The 21,817-nt window shown below is 34.3% G+C and overlaps 1 protein-coding gene across 1 annotated transcript; it reads right to left on the bottom strand.

Moving 5' to 3' along the window:
• Positions 1–798: 798 nt before the first annotated feature.
• On the bottom strand, positions 799–21,474 carry LOC124369462. The gene is made up of 4 exons (XM_046827469.1): positions 21,362–21,474; positions 16,673–16,796; positions 6,981–7,213; positions 799–1,566 (listed from the first exon to the last, which is right to left on the bottom strand). Exons 1-4 carry the CDS (start codon positions 21,472–21,474, stop codon positions 1,011–1,013), a joined length of 1,026 nt encoding a protein of 341 aa, XP_046683425.1. The 3' UTR covers positions 799–1,010.
• Between the last annotated feature and the right edge of the window lie 343 nt (positions 21,475–21,817).

Below are 21,817 nucleotides of genomic sequence, written 5' to 3' on the forward strand. Positions count from 1 at the left end.
CAATGTTATCCTTGTTAATATAATATAAATAAAATTAAACTACTTGTACAAAAAAAAAAACAAGGTAAAAGATAACCTCATTTTCAATTTATTTTTCGCTTGTTGAGGCACACCACACGCAGACTAGTTTTGTGTTCCAGAACGATAACATTGGGATTCTGTGTTGCAGATGCCTATATTTTTCTTTTAAGACAATTAGTATTTTGGTACTCAATATGTAAACAAATTCATAGTAACAAAGCCTCTTAATTTCATTGTTTATGGGGGCAAAATTGCTCTCATTGATCTCATAAATGTCCTTGCTTATGATGTATGAAAGACATTTGTTCTCATCATAAATATTAGTACTCTACTACTTTTCTTATTGCCTCTTTAAGGCATAACATTGACATGAATTAGGTTTTTATTCCATGCTTGTATTAAATTATTATGTAAAGTTGTCACATGGATTGTGTTAAAACATTACCATATTTTTTTCTGGATTATTATGTATTGGCTAATATATAATTTCTTTTCCCAGACGTTTTGATCTGTTGTTATGATTGTATTAAAAAGTTGACGGATTGACACAGATGAATGATTTGTTAAATAACTATCCTTCCTTATTTTTTTAAGTAGGGGTAGACTTGTAAATTTGTTATTTTAATATATCTCTGTATTGTGATTTTTTCCAAACAACCTTCTTAAATATCCTATGCTGAATATTCTTTGGCTAAACTATCACTATTAACAAAAAATCATTTCTTTTGTAATTATAATTTTAAAACTAATAGGAATATATTATTCATTTTTGGTATCATATCTTAGGTAGATAGTGTAGTATTAAAGGAACAATGAGGAAGTGCTGACATTGTAAAAAAAAACTTGGTTATACCCAAAAAATCATCATGCAATTAATATGAAAGAGCTCTTATCACTAATGTACTTAATCTGCGAGTTTTGGAAGAGATTTGAAATCTAAAAGAGGTTTTTGTTGGTGAAATATACATTACAGGTTTGTACCATGATTGTTAAGCAGTGGAAATAATGGGAACATCAGAATTTAAGACAGGTTTCTTTGTTCTCGGAGGAGGGACTGGTTTGATAGACTCTGTTGTACCCGTTTTCAAAACTTGCCTCACACTATATACAGTTGATTGCCAACACGGGTTTAGTGTTTTGTTTGCCCCATAGTAGTAAATAAATAAGAAGGCGTATGCAACTACAGTAAAGAACATACCACTTAGTATGATAATAACTGATACAAACAACCAGTCTTCTTGTTGATCAGAATAAACATGATCAATTTCGTTATTGTTAAGATTAATATCATTTTCTTCTTCGATGACGTTGGTTTCCTTGTATGGTGTATCATCAGCTGATCCAGCTTTATCTTCGATTGCGATGTCAGCACAAGCTCTGAATTCTTCTTGCGGCCCACAGCCGATGCGAGCAGAGGCATTGTCACATCGTCCCCAGTTGTTGGCTGCGAGATAGCGCCACTGCAGCACACACTGGGTACATGTTACTTCTGGAGGTAGGTGATAGCGCACCTCATACACCTTGCTCTCTGCACCTATATAATACCTGTTGTCACAGACAAAGAAAGATAAAAACTTATTAAAATATAATACTTGATTTTAAAAAAAGAAAGAAGTCCGATCTCTTAAATTTATGGTTAAAAGTAGCAAGTTAGCAAGTGAAAAAAATATAATCAGTAGGTACAAATAGGAGTATTTAGCATATTCACTTCACTAGAAAATTAACCTGTTTCTACTTTTGGTGAATTACAAGATCTCAAGGCCGTGTGATCAACCACTCCTTCAATGCATTATGGAAGGAAGGTCAGATGTTGTTCATGATGACGCCCTCTTAGTTCACGAAAAAAGTAGTGTTAAAAATACAGTCTAATCTTATTATTGTTTTTAATTATTCATTTTTTTATAGAGGGAAAGAGACAGTTGTCTCTGCACTTAGTCCTAAAAGGACCTTTGCACCTCCCTTATGTTTTTGCCTCAGAATCTGAGACTTTTACAAAAGCCAATCAAATATGAGGGCTCCTGTACTCTGATGTCCTCAGGGCTGAGAACATATGCCCCTAGGAATTTTTTTGTAATTTGTAGATATGACAGGACAACTTAGCTATATGTGTTCCTCTGATTCTTCTACTTCTCCGCAGAGTCTGCATTCATCAGTCTGACTAAGGTCCACCTTCATAAGGTGTTTTATAAGGGGGCTATGTCATGTCAACATCCCTACAATGTTTGATCGCTTTAATCCTGAGGCCCTACTTCAGTCAAAGGATCTAATCCTCTTTACCCAGTCTTTTACAAGAGTTTTGCCATAGGAGGGAGCTACTCCTCAGCCTCGCTCTTGCCATACCATAAAGGACTTTGTTCCTATTTTGGCAAGGGTATCTGCTTTTACATTGCCATGAATGCTCTCATGGCCCGGCTCTCAACCGAACGTAACTCTGTTCTTCTTTTCTATTTGTACCAGAGCATTCTTGCATTCCCAAATAGCTTTCAAGTCAAATGAACAGGCTGCCTTTAGTGCAGCCTGGCTGTCAGAGAGTATTAGGTATTCTGCTCCTTTTGGCCTCATTTGTATAAGTCTTCTGGCACGTGATTCTATTTCCATGACTTTCGCTTGGATGACCGTGGTGTGTTTTCCCAGGGGAACAGCTAGGTTAACTCCTGGTCCATATTAGTGTTGGCTCAAGCTGATGTTTGGCTGCATCTGATGCACATTAGTTGCTCCTGCACATCAGTTTAATTAATCAAATGTGGCGCATTAGGTTATGGCCTGACTTACAACTGCATATGAGAGCTGTTTAACAGTTTGCTTGTTACAACTGATATTTATGCTGGCCTAATGTGTAGACATAGATACGTTAATAAATTGTTTAATGAGAATTTTTTAAATCTATACTCAACAGTACACCTTAGATTAATGTGTACTAGTAAAAACTAATGTATACTTTCATTACTTCAGTATTGTTAACCTTAAAATGTTGGTAAAAGTTATAAATAATATTTATGCTTGTTTTTAAAAGTTATAATTTACATAAAAAGAAAGACAGACATATCCCATTTACATCTAGTTGCTTAAATAATGTGACATTTTCAAAATTATAGTAAATATTTCAAAATAATATTCACACTTGTTTTTATGAGTATGAGTATAAAAATAATGTAAAATAAATTGAAAAATACAATTTACATTTCCATGCAAATTCACTCATTCTCTTTTAAAAATACAAGTTCCTGAACTTTTTTGGATTTTAGTCTGGTTCTCCTATCATTTAATAAAAGACCGGTTTTCGAAAACACTCTCTCACAGGGTGGCAACCGTAGGATGTAGGAACTAATATTTATTAGTTACATTTAAATAATTAATAAATAATAGTTACATTTATTAGCTACATCCTATTAAATGTAGGATGTAGCAACCGTAGGAAAATGCTGTTTCATGATTTTAGCAAGATAGGGGTAGTGATGGTTTTTCTCTTTCCACCATTTTAACGGGTCTTCTGTCCTTTGTATTACATGTTCTTGAGTATATCTGAAATATTTTGTAACGTGGTTAGTAGAATTGTGCACACAACAATAGTAACTTTATAATTTGTTTTATAATATTATACGTTGTAATAATAATTTACATTGTTAAAACAAGACTGACACATTATAACTAAACATATTAATAATTAAATTAATATAAATTTTAATTATAACATTACTGTATTGTACAAACCTTTGCATTTCCATGATGGCAGAAGATGTTGCATTTGCCTGGGGAAGTTTTTTCACTTTTTCATCACACAGACCTCCTACTGACAGTTCTGATTTTTCAGCCTTCTTTATGGGAGGTTTATCTGATTCGTCACTTTTTTATCAGCGTGTGTTTTTTTGTCATTATAACACTCCTGTGTTACAAGCTTAGTAACAATGTCTAATAGCTGTTCAATAGCTGTTTGTGACGTGAAGGCATATTGTTTGAAGCAAGGGTGTAAAACAGTACAAATTCCAGCTGTTTTGTTATGTTCTATGTTTTTCAGCCTAGTAACAATTCCATTTTGGAAACTTGTTACCACATCCAGCACATCCGAATGGTAGGACTTTGACAATATTGAGCAGACATTGCTGATGTCTGATGTTAAGACAACTATCTGTCTTCCTATTACAAAGTGTTCACCACTTAATTTACGAGTGATACTCTCAAAAGGTTCCAAAACAACGACTAATTCAGAGCATATTTTCCATTCTTCGAGTGTTAAGTTCAAAATCAGCTCTATTGCTTAGAACTAAAGCAGTTTTACTGCATCTTGCAATTCAACTAAGCGTTGGAACGTTATGAAAGTTGAGTTCAAGCGAGTTGCAACGTCTTGTATGAGTTTCTTTGGACTGTTGTTACCAGAATCATTATGATATTTCATTAGTTTTTCTATTGCAAGGTTGCTACGTCTAAAAAAAGGTTACAATATGTCTAGTCTTGTTCTGTACAAAACTAATGATCTTAATAGCATCTTGTACAGTAAAATTTATTATATGGGCATAACACCCAACATGTTTCCAGTTGAGATTACTTACTGCCCCAACAATATTTGAAGCATTGTCGCTTCCTAAGATCAACATTTTTTCCTATATGTTGTATGTAAATTCTGACTTGTGTGGGACCTCTCAATAGGTAAACAAACCAAAAGAACTGACTCGAGTTCATAATTATCATTAATGAAATGCTGTCAGTGCCAAATAGCTCTGCATATTTGACCAGCTCCAACAGTCTGTTGTCAAATAAACTCGTTCTACTGTTGACATCTTGCCCAGCACTTCAGTTTTGCATGCTTCATAAGCTGTAGGTATGTAGCTGTTTGCAATAACTTTTCTACTAGGTAATTCATAAGATGGGTTGAGTGCTTTACTTTATAAGCTTTTAAACCAACATCATCAACAATCAAAGAAGGTTGATAGTCTTGGGTAAATAAATAGCTTTAATAAATTTTGATCAATGTTTTTTTTTTAAGAGACACTCATCTTTTTTGTAAGAATGATTTGATTGATGATTGACTTTTAGGCTGAAAGTCAATTGAGCCAGATTTTTCTGGTATTATCAATATCTGGCAAAGATTTAGATGTCGACTCCAAAGCATAACCATGATCAACATTCTCTTTTAAATATCTGCAGACCGAATAGGCAGACTCTTTGGCACCACAATTTTTAAGGAAATCAAATTTAAGTCAATTGTGAGTTTTTTTTCAAAATGTGAGCTTTTAAGTTTGAAATTGTACCATGGTATGACATGTTCAGCCCACATTGATCACACTTCACAATTTTATTATTAAAGACAATTATAGTTAAATAATTCCAAATAGGACTGTCTTTCCTTCGATCCATTACAGTAAATATAATAAATTACCACTTCGGAAACTAAAAAGTGAACAAAAAATGTAGACTAATAATATTAAAATCATAAACTGGACACCTTCACTCACATGTCACAACTCTGGTTAATAACATAACATTCATTTCAATTCAAGTATCAACTAGTCTGTGGTGACTAATGTCTAGCTTCCCCCACTTCACTATATCACCCAGATGCCAGACATCGGTTCGGCGCTTTGGTTGCCGGTGGAAGTTAGACAATAGTGGATTCTCCGCAACAGATGTGCAGCGCATTAGTTGTAGAGTGACAACTAATGTGAAACATCAGATGTCGTTGTTTCCGGCCATCCCTAGTCCATATATAACGAATACTGCCAGAACAGTACAGAACTTCTGGACTCCTTTAGTAGAGTAAGCCTCCTTTTTACTCCATTTTTCCCTATCTTCAATAGAGACTGTGCATGGTTTTTCAAAGGAGTATTTCTTAACCATTCCTTCTGATACATTGGTTAATCTCAGGAAATTCCTGGATTATTTTCTTATGGCCTTCTGAGGGAGTAGACTTAATCACCTTTGTACCCAGAAGCTTCATAGTGCTTAATTCGGCTGTCTTCATCACCTCCTGCCCCAGAGGAGTATATCCCAGAACCACTTCAAGTGACAGGGTTGTGCTGGAGCTCATTGCTCCTTTCATAATTCATAAATCTCTACAAGTACTAGGTTATATTAGTTTTTTAGGGGTAGTAAAAATGAAATATTCTTGCGTAAATATATATTGTGCGGAATTGTAACGTTCCAGAGTTCTAGGAGGTCCGAATTCTGGGGTTCAGAATCGGAGGTCCGGAAGCCATCTTTCAGGTAATTTTGAATGTATGAATGATGTCTCAATGCAGCATTTGTATACATTTCATTTTTTGTTGCAGGTCAAGTTCCCCATGCAAATCATGACTTGATTTTTCAACACTGTTCCGGTACTTTCTGCCTTTAAACGAGCACTATATATGGCTAGCAAAAGATTTCACCCAATTTTCTAAAAAAGGACAAAAATACAGTGAAACTGATGTGTTATGGCATAAAGATAATTGTTACATTTATTCAATTTTATGTAAAATAAATTTAAAAATTAAACAAAAACATCTTAAAATGTTTTGTTTTCACGAATTAAGTTCATTTATAATAAACAGATATTGCATTTTCCGTTTTATTTTTAGTATGTGTTGATTTTATTAAATATTAGTTTTTTAAACTTTTTGTTTGTTTATTATTGACTTATTTTACATCATTCTGTTTAGAATTAAATTCCCTACAAGTTTTGGTTAAAAAGTTTGGATTTTTATTACCTATTAATTGAAGTTAATGTACTTTAAATCGAAACAAAACATGTTTTTCGAAAGCGAATTTTGCATATTTTGTCTGACAGATGATATTTTATTGACAGAGATGATGTTTGTCTGATACTTTGTATATACAGTATATATATATATATATAATTACGATCAATAGTTATATAATTAATATTACATTAATATTAGAAATGTACAAGAAAAATATATTACAATATAAGGTATCTGAGTCTCACAATGTGTTAAAATAAATTTAGTTTTTATTATGGCTGAGACCTGGTGGGATGAATGTTGTCACCAGAGCTGGCTTTGGTGCGCTTCAGCACATGTTGATCCAGGCAGAACTGAGTGGCTACTGTTTTAGGTGAATTGTGTTTGCAGAGACGGAACTCAAAGTGGCCTCTGTGGTTGGCAGTGATCTCTACACGGATGGTGATGGATGAACCCTTCTTGTAACGCCTCACGATTATACCATGGCCGTATGTTCCTCCAGCCTCATGTGCTCTTGGCTGAAACAGAAAGTATTTAATAATTAAATTATACCACCATTTTTCTCTTGTAACAGTGGTTCTCCATTTATGTTCTAAATTAGATAAACGTTTCTAAATTTGATAGTTTTTATTTCCTTTGTTGTTATACGTTATACTAATTTGGTTATAGAGGGGATCTCAACATGGTAACCATGATACACCAGACCAGACAAATGGTATAAGCTTAACTTAAATATTGTTGAGTAAAGGTAATGTAATTAATTTTAAGAAATAATCTGACTTCATTGCCATTTTTATACTGATACTAAAGTTTACACCTTGTTACACCAAAATAGAATGACTATTTATTGGTAAAACCTTAGTATGTAGACCTAGCCGGGAAAACACAACTTTTTCAGTTTTTTTATTTACAATACATTTCATTATTGAAACCAATTTCAATACTAATATATTATAAAAATGTCAAGACATGACATTTTAAACATTACAGTGGTTGAGTTTGGCTCCCAAGGGGAGGAAATATCTCCCACTTTATTAACAGCCTACTAAAAATAGTTTCAATTTCACAGTGTAACAGCAGCAGAGTCTTTCTTCTCCACTCTAAGAAGACCGAAAACATGGATGAGATCAGATAACAGAACATCGATTGGTAGCCTTTTCTCTTGGATCAAAAAGTGTAAATACCTGAGTTTTAAAGAAAACCACAAATTACCTAATATAGCAACAATAATGGAAATTACATTAAAATTAAGCTTGTTTTGTCTTAGATTAGACACGCAACGCAATTTATTTACAAACAATAACCTCCACTTCTTATGTCGGTAAGAACGAAAAATGATACCGGTTTTTAACACTTTTCAACCAAACTGCAACTTTGAAATTCACAACATGGAAACTTGTGATCTGATTAACACTACATTTTTATACAAAATAGGTACGGTACGGTTGAATTTGTGCTAATCCGTTTGGTTGATAGGTTAAAAGGGCAGAACATTTGCCTCTTCTCGTTCAAGCTACTCTAGAATCTGTTGTATTCCTGCTCAACTAGCTGAGAAAATTATGTAAGTAACAATCATAGTGATACCTCAAGCAAATACCACAGCTCCCGATTGCAGAATAGCTGCATACTTTCTCTCATCAGGCTGAGCTTCATGTGCTAACACATTTACAATGCTAACAGATTTGGCTCAGATATCTTGTTTAATATTCTTTTGTTCGCACTCCTTAGGGTCGCTTCCGCAGCCATTCGTCCTCCCGACAGTGAACATTACCAATTCCTTTTGACATACCTTTCATATTTGTTCTGGTGAGAAGATGTTGTGTATCATGAATGCTGGACACTGATTTATTAAACTGAAAATGACAGTAGGCAATGCAGTGACTACCTAATATAACATATATTACAACGCTGTAATAGATACACACAGTCTTTGATTTATGCAGTTTTTTCTGTGACTCTGGCTGTGCGTCGAAACCGTGCAGAAAAAGCCCTCAAAACACTTTGTAATTTATAGCTTTGCCTAATTATTGGAGCATATCTCTTAGCACTGAGATCGTTGCTTCTTGATTACCACAATGAGACTCATGATTACATGACTGCTGATTTAACATCACGATTACAAGCAGCTATTGCAGACCGTTCAGTTGTTAACACCTCAGATCAAACAAATTTTTCTATAGTAGTCTGTCTGTTTTTTGAGATAATTGGATAACTTGTCTGTAATATAGCATGTAAATAAATAAATAATAAGGCACGTTTCTATTGTACGTGGATTTTGTTAATCAGGATAACTTGAGGACCGTCCGTTCCATGGTCCCTTCAGCGTCATGCCTGAGACTTCCTCAAGGTTGTCAACACAGAGTCCGTTGCTATGTTCAAAATGGTATAGCCCCCATGGCTTGTGTTCATAAAAAATATTATGATAGTGATGAAAATACCAAAGGTTGCGTTCTTTTTCTCGGCCATTGGTTCGGAAGTCACTTTTAGGGCGTTGGTCACCGGGTTAAGTATCGGAGGAGGCCTCTTAGCCCTATAGCCTGTAAGATGGAACCTGTCTCCTGGGCCTTCGGCTACGGATGGGCCAGAGATCTGCGCGCGTGGGCTGGCCGGCCGCCCAGTTGGTGGGCGTGGGAGAGGACATTTTTTACAAGAATATTGGTCTTTCGCTTAGAGCCCATCCTTCGGTATTCTCGTGACCCAAGAGACAAGAAGTGGAATATTTAGTGATTTATTCAGTTTTCTCATGGTTATATTCAAATAAAAAGTGTTCCGGTAGTTCAGTTCTTTTAAAACAGAATAACACCGCGTAGGTGAGGTCAATGTTTCGTGGATGGCTGGTAGTCTCGGCGATGCGCTAGATCCCTTGGCATACTTGTACCTGGGACTGGCCCGGGCCATTACCCGACACACCCAGCTGTTTCCTTGTGTACTAGCTTCTCCACTTAATACACTAACTTTTTAACCGAATCATAATGTCTGAAATTTTATTAAATATTTGAAAAATAAGATAAACGACTAAACAAGGAAAAATTTGATAAAAACCAAACAATAGACAGGTAGTCTATCTAAAGTTTGATGTTGTGTATAAAGTTGGTTTTGTATAACAATATGACAATGAAATGAAATTATAAATGTATAAATATAATAAAAAACCACATTTCAATGTAGCATATTACTTTAGCACCTGGTGACTCGGATGGCAGTTATTTCGATAGAAACGACGGTCTCGACTTGTGAGTAATCAGGTGTGATCAGAACTTGAATTATTTAAAAATATATATTAATTAATATTTAAACAGTTTAAATGTTTTATTAATAACATGGTAGGTGCCAATGTGTGCAAAAATAGTTTTCTTTATAAACCGATATATATATTTATGTTCACCTTACAGAGAAACTAGTTTGTAATGAATGTCAAAGTACGTTACACCCAATGACAAATCAATGATCCAGCCTATCGAAATTACTGCGGTGGAAATTAATTTCAATTTTGGCAAAACAATTTAAACGCTTTTTAAATTAGTTGACATTTTATACAGTCTTTCTTTACGTGTAGAATCATAGTACAAGGTGGTTCTCAATGAAATGAACAACTGTACTGATGAAGACTGCCACACATCTAAAATATACATTATCAATAGTCTGTAGTATTCTAATTGTTCCAAGTGACGGTGTTTTTACAACACAAAACACAAGCTTCCCTTGTGACTCTCGTTATATAAAAACCATGTCACTAATAAACTATATTAAAATATTGTTGTAGTACTTATCTTTCATTGTTAAACATTATGTAATTTCATTATCATATTGTTATACAAAACTAACTTTGTTGTAACATACTTTAAAAAGATTATCTCTTTTTTTATTTTATTTTTTTTTTATTTTTTTTATTTTTTTTTTTTGTAAACATTTCTTTTGTTTAGTATCGTTTGTCTTATTTTTAACGTACTTTTCAAATATTAGACCAAATTTCGCAATTTATGATACAGGTACCATAGTTAGTTTATCTAGTGGAGAACCTAGTTGGTGAGGCATTAAAAACAGCAACGGGCGGCTGAGAGTGACGGGAGGGTCCGGTTCGATTAATACCACCGATCGTTGGCCCAACGAGCCAAACGTTAGTTTAGTTTTAAATAAGAGAGTCGGTGGGCCAACGACGGAAGATGGGCCCGCGTTAGTTACAGTTAGTCGACGGTCCAGGAGATAGGTTAAACCATACATCACGCACACTTTAACTTCGCCTGATAAAATAAGAAATCTTTTACCTTCCTATCATGCCTTGAATTCCAAAGTGAGGGCTCACACATGTGGTTTGACATATATATGATTTCATATGTAGGGTTCGTAAAATATATTATTTAATTTTAGACTAGTTACTAGTTAAGTCTTACATGGGTAGGTATATGGATACCACCCAACCCATATGAGATAAACAAGTGCGCAATACATTAAATTAGGTTTGGTTGAATTCCCGTCTGTTCAGTTCGGGCTGCGGAATGCTGTATGGACGCAATGCTTTATCGATGAAGTTATATTTATTTTAGATTTAGTTTCCTCTACATCGTTTATATTTTTGTACGTTTCCCGACCAGATAAGATAACCAAGATTACAATACACTAAATTAGGGTTTTTATAATTCTCGTTTATGTAGTTCAGCCTACGGAATGCTGGATGGAGCCAATGTTCTATCGATGAAGTTGTATCTATTTCAGATTTTCGTTTTCTGTACATCGATGATATCCATGTATTTTTCCCGAAGATAAGAACAGAATTTTCACTGTCTTTTAACTGTCTAATGCAGCGGTTCCCAAAAGGTGGTCCGCGGACCCCTAGGGGTCCGCCAAAGCTCGTTAAGGGGGTCCGCAGCGAGGTGGTATAAAATTTAAAAAACACTTTCTATTAAAAGTTATTCTATAATTTTGATTTTTTTTAAAGTGTGTTAAAATATAACACTAAACAGTATTTTAGGTATGCGAGTAAATACGATCAGCGTAGTTTGTAAGTCCATAATGTGAACTGTGACAAGCTTATAGAGACATCATTACTGGGCGAGTGACGGAGCGATAGTACGAGAGTGTGAGCGGGCGAATGACGCTGATATACATTTCCCCACTCCAGCGAAACCGCTCCTAACCGGTTTGTCAGCCATGGCATTGGGACCCTGCTCCCCACTACGCGCCGTCGCCGACACTCGCAGTCGCTCACGTGGAATCTCTCAGAATAGATTCAGTTGTACTGTGTTGTACGTTCAGTGGTACTCAGTGTTGTTGTCTGTTGATAATTGCATTTATGTAACAACAGTTTATTTAATAATAGTTGGTCGGTTTAGTTTTAGTGTTTAGTAGCCAAAAGTAACAATGGATCGTTGGTTAATTAGTGCCAAGTTAAAAAGGCCAATATCTGACGTGGAAAAGGAAGAGCATCCTTCATGTAGTACTGCTATGGTCGATGAAGTGCCCAGCTGTGAACAGCCCTGTACTAGCTTAAGAAGCGTGAGTAAAAAATTAGGTACCAGTAAAAAAAATAAGAAAAATACAATAATGAATATTTGGAATTAGGTTTTACATATATTGGTACTGAAGATAATCCAAAGCCACAGTGCGTTATTTGTTTAGAAGTTTTGTCAAATGAAGGCATGAAAACCTGCTAAATTGCGACGTCACCTTGAAACAAAACATCCTGAATCTAAAACTAAGTCAGTAGAGTTTTTTCAACCTAAAGCTAAACGAGTTAAAAAAAAATCTAAAAATATAATTAAAAAAGGTATTGTAGGTCTAAATGTCAATGAAAATGCAACATTAGCTTCTTACCAGGTTGCTGAGCTTATTGCAACTTCTGGCAAGGCACACACACAATAGCAGAAGAACTTATTATCCCTGCTGCTGTAAAAATGTGCAGAATTGTGCTTGGAGATCAAGCAGCTAAAATGATCAGCTCAATTCCATTATCGAACAATACAGTTCAAAGGCGAATAACAGATATGTCTGGAAATATCCAATACAATTTATTTATGAAAATATCTAATAGCGACCATGTTTGCCTTGCAAATAGATGAAAAGCACGGATATATCCAAGAAAGCTACTATGCTAGTTTTTGTCAGATTTATTTTCGAACATCAATGTTATGAAGATTTTTTGTTCTCTCTTGTGAACTTATGCATACAAAAGGTGAAGATATTTTTTAATGCTATTGATAAGTTTTTTTCCCAACACAATATTAAGTGGGATAAATGTGTTTCTATTACAAGTGATGGTGCTGGAGCTATGTCTGGCTACAAAACAGGATTATTGGGCATATTAAAAAAAGTCGCACCACATGTCCAATGGACTCATTGTTGCAGTCCACAGGGAAGCACTGGCAGCGAAAAATATGCCAGTAACACTTAAAGACTACCTGTGATGAAGTTGTTAAGATAATTAATTTCATTAAATCACGTCCCCTACAATCCAGGCTGTTTGAAGCGTTATGCAGAGACATGCAGAGTGAGCCATATTCAGCTCTTGTTACACACCGAGATTAGGTGGCTCTCTCGGGAAAGGTACTTGAGCGGTTTTTTGAACTCAGAGATGAGGTTCGTGTTTTTTCTCCTGGAAACACAATTTTCTAATCAAACTGAACGATTTTAATTGGCTATGTAAGGTTGGCTTACCTATCAGATATTTTTTGGACACTTAAATGAATTAAATTTAAGTTTGCAAGGTTTTATGTGGATATATTCAGAGTGGAGGACAAGATTGCAGCAATGAAACAAAAATTTGAACTTTGGTCCAGAAGAGTTGAAAAAAAATCATTTACAAACTTCCGATTACTACAAATGTTTTTAGAAATCTAACCAGGAGCAGTTATCAGAAAAATGTCAGAGAAGAAAATATCGGCCCACCTTAAGACTTTAGCAACATCATTGAAAGAGTATTTTCCAGAACCAGATTCTAAGAACAGTTGGATAAGAGCTCCCTTTACTACTATGGACATTGAAGAACTAAATTTAATTGAAAAAGAACAAGACCAACTCATTGATTTATCAAGCAATGGCACCCTTAAAAGTACCTACAAGGACGAAACACTCATGGAGTTTTGGTTGATAGTGCAGCGAGACCACAAGGAGTTAGCTTTTTAAAGCCTTAAAACATTTAACACAATTTTGCACAACATACAAAATGTGAACAGGCGTTTCTCCACATTATGCTATATGAAAAACAAATATCGGAATCGTCTCAATGTGCATGACGATTTTCGTTTACAAAAGGTCTCAAACTTGCGACCTGATATGAAAGAAATTCTGGACAAAAAAGATAGATTTCATCTTTCACAACTAGGACTAATCAAAATCATATAAAAAGTGAAAAAAAATCTTTTAAAACAATTCATAATATTTATAAAATTAAATTGATAACAATTTAAATTATGTAAAATAAAATTATGTAATATAAAATAAAATTTCATCTTTTTTAAATTTTAATGTGTGCCCACTTATTTGTTTCCTAGCTAGGCAAACGAACGTTTTTGGCATTTGTTTTAATACTTTAAAAAAAATATTGGATAATAATGTAAACACAAGAGTGCAATAATTACTTTTCAGTTTATGCTGTATCCATCGTTGGTATATATCCAGTAAGTATAAATAATATAAATATATTACAAGTACATTATGATTATATATATAGTATAATATATATAAATATATATATATATATATACATATATATCCGTTTGTTTAAGTTATTAATAAATACCCACTTACCATACATTCAAAATTACTTTTAGGGTCCCCAATGGTTTGAGTTATTTTCAGGGGGTCCTCAACTCGTTAGAATTTGGGAACCGCTGGTCTAATGAACGTTAATAAGCATGTGCTAGGCGTTCATCTATCACCTCTCTTTGTTATCTAGTTTCTACAAAAAGTACATGACTCTCTTTTCCAGATTACTCTACTCTCCTGGATTTCCTTACCTAGCTTATTTTCGTAGTCTGGAACGTTTCCTTGGTATATTCATCTTTTTCGGAGGTTTCGTATAAGAATTTCATTGTTGTTAGCTTGCCATTTCGTCGATTCCTACCACTCCAATAGTAGAACTAACAGTATGTTGCAAGTATATGGAAGCAAATATGACATCCAACCATTTGGTTTAATCGTCACCAACTCGTTACGGATAATACGAATATATTAAAATGTCACCGATGTTGTTGTGTTACAAGTTTTCGAATAAAGATCTATTTTTGCTCTGGTGCAGACAAAAGGGGCTCAATTTATTTTGTAGACTAATACTAAACAAATGTTCCGATGCGCAAAACAACTACTTAGAGGAACTTTCATAATTCGCTCAAAATTTCATAAAACTATAACTGAACCCATTTTAGGTTAGAACATATATTGGTGTATTTGTAATTTTATTGTAGGGAGCCACAATAGGATGACGTGGGAAGTTCGACGTTTCTAAAACACAAAACTGCGTCAAAATTAACGAAGGCAATGCCCTAAATTAATATCTCTGGCTATGTTTCCAAATGTATATTCCATAGTCAAAAACAAACGTATTCGTTACAACCCCCATTTTTATTTTTTCTAAAAAACTAGCATAAATTGATTTTTACCAAATCAAATTTATAATGCATTTGTATTTAAATACCATACAGCATACAAGTATATTAAACAGAACTTAGGTTACAAACGGATTTGTGTGTTGCCATTATAGCTTTTTATCTCTGAAGATAATTTTACTTCTGGGAAAATTAAATTTAACTTTAATTCAACGTACGTTTCTATTTATTGCCTTTTTAAGTATTGGGGAAGCTTTTGCATTTGGAGCAGTGGTAAACTTAAATAGGATTCAGGCAAAAATACTTTGAATGTCATACCTATATCGATTATAATTGCTTAATAATTAAAACTTCCATATTCTCAAAAGTTTCCACTTTTAGCCTACGATACATAAAATGTTTTGAGTTATGAAGCTCACTGATACTTAAGTATGTAGTGGCTGCTTATAAAATTTACATGTTTGCAAGTTTGGTAATATTTACTTTAGTGTTTTTGGAAGTATGCTCAGACAACCAAACTTTTCGGTACTTATTTTATTATTTTCTGTAAGTAAATGTTATTACCCTCCAAAAATGACATTGAAATAAAAATACCCTTACTGTACATTCAAGTTGTTTGTGCCAAATACTATTCCAAATCATTGTTTAGCTCAATGCAAAGTGCCAAATTATACGTGACAATAAATCCCTCAGTCAACATTTCCAGTTTTAAATTTTGATAGTATTATTCAATTTTTGTTGCTACGTCTCTGGTAGAGATTATACTAGTACCTAATTTAGAATTACTACATGCTGCTTATAATGTTTTTTATAATAAATAAAGTTGTCTTTTCATTTCAGTATTTGCGTAAAAATATGCACAGCATACACGATACAAAACATTAGCAAACTATAGGTTATTTCCTAAAATATTTTCGTCCAAGTAATTTCTTTTTGTGGATTGGTGGTGTTTCTTTAAGAGTCGGCTGTGGTGAAATGGCGTTGAGTTTTTCAAAATCAAATAACAATATAAATACTTGTTTTAATCTTAAAAAAGCGTTTAGGTGTGACAAAAAGTAAGGACATAAAAATGTTTGAGTCTTAACATTGTTCTTATGGGGCTAAAATCAAGATGGTCACCATTAGAGTTGGATGCCACATTTATTCTGCTACATTGGTTTTCGTAAAGTTTTGCTGTAAAGTTTAAAATCATAGTCGATCTATAAAATATACATTTCATGTTTATTCCATAATAGATAGTAATATGACATTCAGTCATAGAAAATTACAATGCTATAACTTAAATACTGTTTATTTGCTGTGTATTAAGAAAACTACAAAAGTTTTAAGCTTCTATATAAAGTTAATTTAAATTTTTGAAGATTTAACAAAACTTTCATTGCAAAAAATAGGAAAATGTCTTTCATATCCAAATATAGAAATTAAAAAAATGTTCACCTGAGGTAAATCCCAAGCATCCCCACATATTCCACACTTTCCACCGTTCCTGATCCACTGCCGTGTGAACCCCCCGCAGTAGGACTCGTGGTCGTTGTAGTCAGGTGGGGAGTTGAAACCGTACCTGCCACAGAATATATTCAACTAAACAGAATGCCAATTTTAAATTTGCAAGCTGAGGTAAGACGTAAATTGCTATTACACAGTTACTATAAGGAAAAACTAAAGAAATCAATATACAACATGTTTTCTGCCAGTTGTAGTCGATATCCTAGGTATATCCCTAGTTGTGGGCTATTCGCCGAATGCCAAGCACATACTCGCTGATTTATGCTCAGTGTGCATAGTTATTTGGCCATTTGCTGTGAAACGAATATCAGTCACCCCAACATCGGCGTTTAAATCGCTTAAAAAATTAATCTATCTCATTGACGTATCGTGAAAATGCCAAAGAAACTGTGACGCGGCATCCGACAAGGCAACATACGCAGGACTCAGTTTCCACCTGAGTCGAAACTTGTTTCGTTACGTCAAATAAAGTTCGTAAATGACTTAATAACGGGGTTACACAAGAAGAATTGTGTACATTAGCTTAAGGTTTAAAAACTAACGCGTTTAACGCCTTTAGCCTCCTCGAGGACTAATGAAGAGACCAATGAGGAACAACCCTAAACGTAATTATAGGCCGAGTTGACAAAAATTTAATGGACTTTATTACAATAACGATATGAAAATCATAACATTTGGACGAGCCTGAAGAACTGTGCTTATTTAGTTTTTGAATTCCGGATGGGCATAAAAACAATTCTAGCTAAATGGATATGTTTATAACATTTGATATCATTGTGAGTTCCTACTTTAGGCTGCCGGAGTAACCATAAGTCATTCTCGATTTCATGATATTCAGGATCAGACCTCTAGTTTGGTCGTTCACAACCACGTCCTGAAGCCACAGGTAGATGTGTGCGTGAGGCAATTCTCGCTTTAAAAACGTGTAATATGTTATCTTCACAAGTAAACATGTAATGCATATAATTATACTCAAAATTGAACTTTTAGTCGATACAGGAATAATTTTTAAGCATTAAAATCAGAAACTCGAGCCAAATCATGTCTGTGGTGACTTTAGTCCGTCTTTTGAGGCGTTTTAAATTCCATTGTTTCAGGTCATTTCATGTTACATATACGCAAGATGAACAAATTAGAACGACCTTAATGACGACAATATGCCATAGTACCTTGCTGTGATTCATAGAGGGCTGGGAGACAAGCATGATCATCTTTCCAATATTTGAAGTGTTACCATCCTTTGCATATGGCATCTTTAATATTAATACAATTTCCAGCTGGCGACTTATACTGGTTGAGTCTTTTGAAGTCCATCCTTTCTGTCTCCATCTTGGCGTACTTTTCAACAGAAAACTCGCATAAGATTACGGTATGAGATACAGCAAGATGTTACTTTTTCATCTAGACTTTCCATTATATTGTTCCTATTAACTGAAGCGGCAACTATCTTCTAGAGAGTTGCTATTGGTGTTGGGTCATATTGTGGAATATTGATGAAGTAGCCATAATATCCATGGCAGAACACATAGGGTATTGGAAAGCCTCGCATGTACGGTGAGTTCCACTACTTACCGTACATTGTGTCTTTGTTGTGAAGAATTGTGTCACGCTATTCAAACCTTCCTGTTCCACAATAACCAAAACCGATAGCGAATTTGTTATTGGCGTTATAACCCATTTGTTCAAATGCCGGATTCCTAACAGTACGAATCACAATTTTAAAGTCTTACCTTTCCAGAATCTTTCTCATTGTCGTTTTAAAATTTCAGAAGTTAAATCTTATTTACATTTTGTTAGTATACATGATTTTTCATATATTGTAGAAAAGGGCTTTTGTTCACGGATGGTAACAAACTGCCTATTCTGTAATATACCGTCATTTAAAGTCAGCGTGACATTTCTATAATGTATTTCTTTGCTCAAAATAAAATCTGGAATCATCCGTTACAGCATAATGAAGGGTGTGTTAGTAATTTGACTTTGAAGTGGCTCAGAAAATGTTTAGCACAAGGAAGATGGATGTTTGCTGCAGTGTAAGCATTGTTTATAAGGTTTTTTCGTATGGTATTATTTGCATCCAATTTTCTGACCAAGAGAAATAGGTTACTCATTATTATAGTTTGACCTATGATCATGTTTAAATATTTATGGAGACTGTTTTCCAAGAATAATGTGTCGTTTCCATTGTATCGTCAAACAACTGCCATATATATTGTCGAGTATCTAGAAACTGAAAGTCTGTTACATTAGGGTTTGCTTTGACGTTTCTTTTAACAGTTTTTCATTAGGATCTTTTATCGTATTTTGACAACCTCTCTTTGAGCTTGGCTTCTTTAATATTAATAATTTCTCTGCCTTTCATTGTATCGTCGACTCTTAATCGTCGATTTTTTAATGATTCCCCCAACAGTTGAATTATTTTTGGAAACTCTCATAGAGCAAGAGGAAGAATTGAGGTCTGTATGAGCGTCATACAGCGGTTGTAAGTTTGACACATTCATCAGGGTTTGGTAAAGATATAATAAGTGAATCATCGCCATATTATACTTGGAAGAGGCGACAACGACTTTCCTGAGTTTGTCATTGTATGCTCAGGTATGGCGGGGAAGTCAGCCTCACTAGATACTAGTTTGCCACACCGTTCAAAAGAAAGGATATGTTTTGCTTGCAGTTTGAATTTTATTGTGTGCGTTGTGTGATACAGACATGTGAGCACGGTAGTGTTGCCAACCTCTGACAATGTCAGCCTACCTCTGTAGTGTTGCCACATGGCATCGTTCTATGCAAGTAAACCGTAGCAAATTCTTACGAACTGACTGTGTAAAGTTTGTTACCACTGTTGTATTATGGAAAAGGTAAAGTATGGAGTAAAAAGGGGGTGACTTATCCGTTCCCATAGGCACACATAGAATGAGGTACAAGTCCCAATCAACTTCAGTTTGTTCCGTTCTGTAAAGGATGTCCATTATAGTTAAAGAATTAAGACTTAGTATATCGTTACTAGATCTAAAAATCTATACTGTGTTAAGTAATTATCAAAGCCACAAACCCGATCCCAATAATTCGATTTGATAATTCAGCCATTTAAAGCTTGTTCTAACATCTGGATGGTCGCTATGTAATAAGTCCATATATGTTAAGAATCTTAATTAAGTCATAACAAAAATGTAATTAAAATCTAAACTTTGTACATGAACAAAGTGCACAGCAAATTTCTTTTTTTGTACTATCTGAAACTTTATACTTCATCATGAGGCACTCTCTGGGGTTGTACTGTATATCTTTACATTTTATATTTTACTCCGACTCCTCTAAATTCGTTCTCTAGAGGAGGTAAAACGCCTCTTGTGGTTCAAAATTAAATTTAACTCATTTCATATCGACGTTACATACTGATGTATGTATAAAAAAACTTTAAATGGCTGCAATGTTCAAAGAGTTTTTTATGTCGCGGTGTTGGCATTGTGTTCTACTTAAAAATACTTAAATTTATGCATATTGTGACCCATGTTCTCAATTAAGACTTTTCTTCTGACTTCAGTATCAATGTGCTGATACTTATTGAACATCTAACTATATAATTATTTTAGAAATAATTAGTGCTAAATACGAACGAAACGTGTTTCAAGTAAAGCAAACCAAAAAATGTGTATAAAGGAATATATTTCATGTGTAAGAACATTATTTAAACAAGAAAAAACTTATACACAATTAAGAATTTCATAATGAAAAATGTAAAATAAAAATTAACATTGCAAATAGTAATGCATCAATACAACAGAAAACATACTGTAAATTACGGGAAATATTCATAGTAGCTGCAGAGAAAAAAAAAACTCGAATACAGAAACAGATAATTAGAATCTAAGGTAATAATGAATTAAGAGGTCAGATTGCAAGACGTGTGCGGGGATAAAGAAGCAACTGAGCTGAAGCACACATAAAGAAATGTTTTGTAAGAATACGTTTTGGTATATGGCTGATCGCAGCCAAAGAGCGCTCTGGCCATTGTATGAACTGACGGACAGTGTGAGCTACGGACACTGGACAGACAAACTCGCCTGGGTTAGGTGAGTAAACCTCTCATCTACATTATACATGCACAAATACCAATATACACGATCCACAATAACACTATGCTACAATAACTTAGCCAACTGAAGTTATTATTTCAAAAACTCTTTTCGTTGCATGCTGTGTTGTGCAATGTTATAGTCATTTGGTAAAATATAGTATATGAACCGTTTCAGATAATCGTTATATGGTTGTAACATAAATAACGTTTTTACCACCGTTGGGTGCACAAAAGCTCAGTTATGTCCGATAAAAGTTTCTGAAAAACTTTGCCTTTTTGGCTGTTATAATAGTTTAATAAGCTGAAATGGTCATTAGAAAGTAACCTTGCCAATAAGACAGTTTGTAATTTGTCAATAAGAGTTACGATAGCTTATTATTTGGCCCGCCTGCCCCCTAAAATGTTTCAATTTGGCCCTCAAACGAAAAAGTGTTGAGATCTCTGACCTAGACCATTTATATGTACGAAACAGTTAGCTAGAGTGATTTAAACTGCTATATTTTGTCTCTTGGGTACAAACGTCATATAGTAAAATGCACAACTACCTCCACATCGATGCTCTGGAGGGCGGTTCAATCAGGCGACCATGTGCCAGTACGGCTGGGACTTCAAGCCACACACTGAGGTACATCAACACAGTGGCGAGCCATGGAGTCATCATCACACCTCTAGCTAGAACAGGCAAAATGTGTTTTCGTAAGTGTCGCACTTTATACGTTGGGTGGGAGGGATTTGTGAAACAACAAGTTTAATTATTGGAATAATTATAATGATGAAAGGAAATATTTGCAATTAATATAATTAATGCTTACAGAATTTAATTTCGAAAGAACATTAGCCAATTAGAATTTAACCCTTTTACAAGTAATTCATTATGTATTTCCAAAATGGTTATACACTTAAAATATATAAACTGATACAAAAACAGATTTGCATTATCGCAATGAGTGTGAACTTTCAAATTATTCTTACAATAACAAAAGTTTGTATGTTTCCAAACA

The sequence above is a fragment of the Homalodisca vitripennis genome, chromosome X (genome assembly GCF_021130785.1).
Source record: "Homalodisca vitripennis isolate AUS2020 chromosome X, UT_GWSS_2.1, whole genome shotgun sequence".
Classification (NCBI taxonomy): Eukaryota; Metazoa; Arthropoda; class Insecta; order Hemiptera; family Cicadellidae; genus Homalodisca; species Homalodisca vitripennis.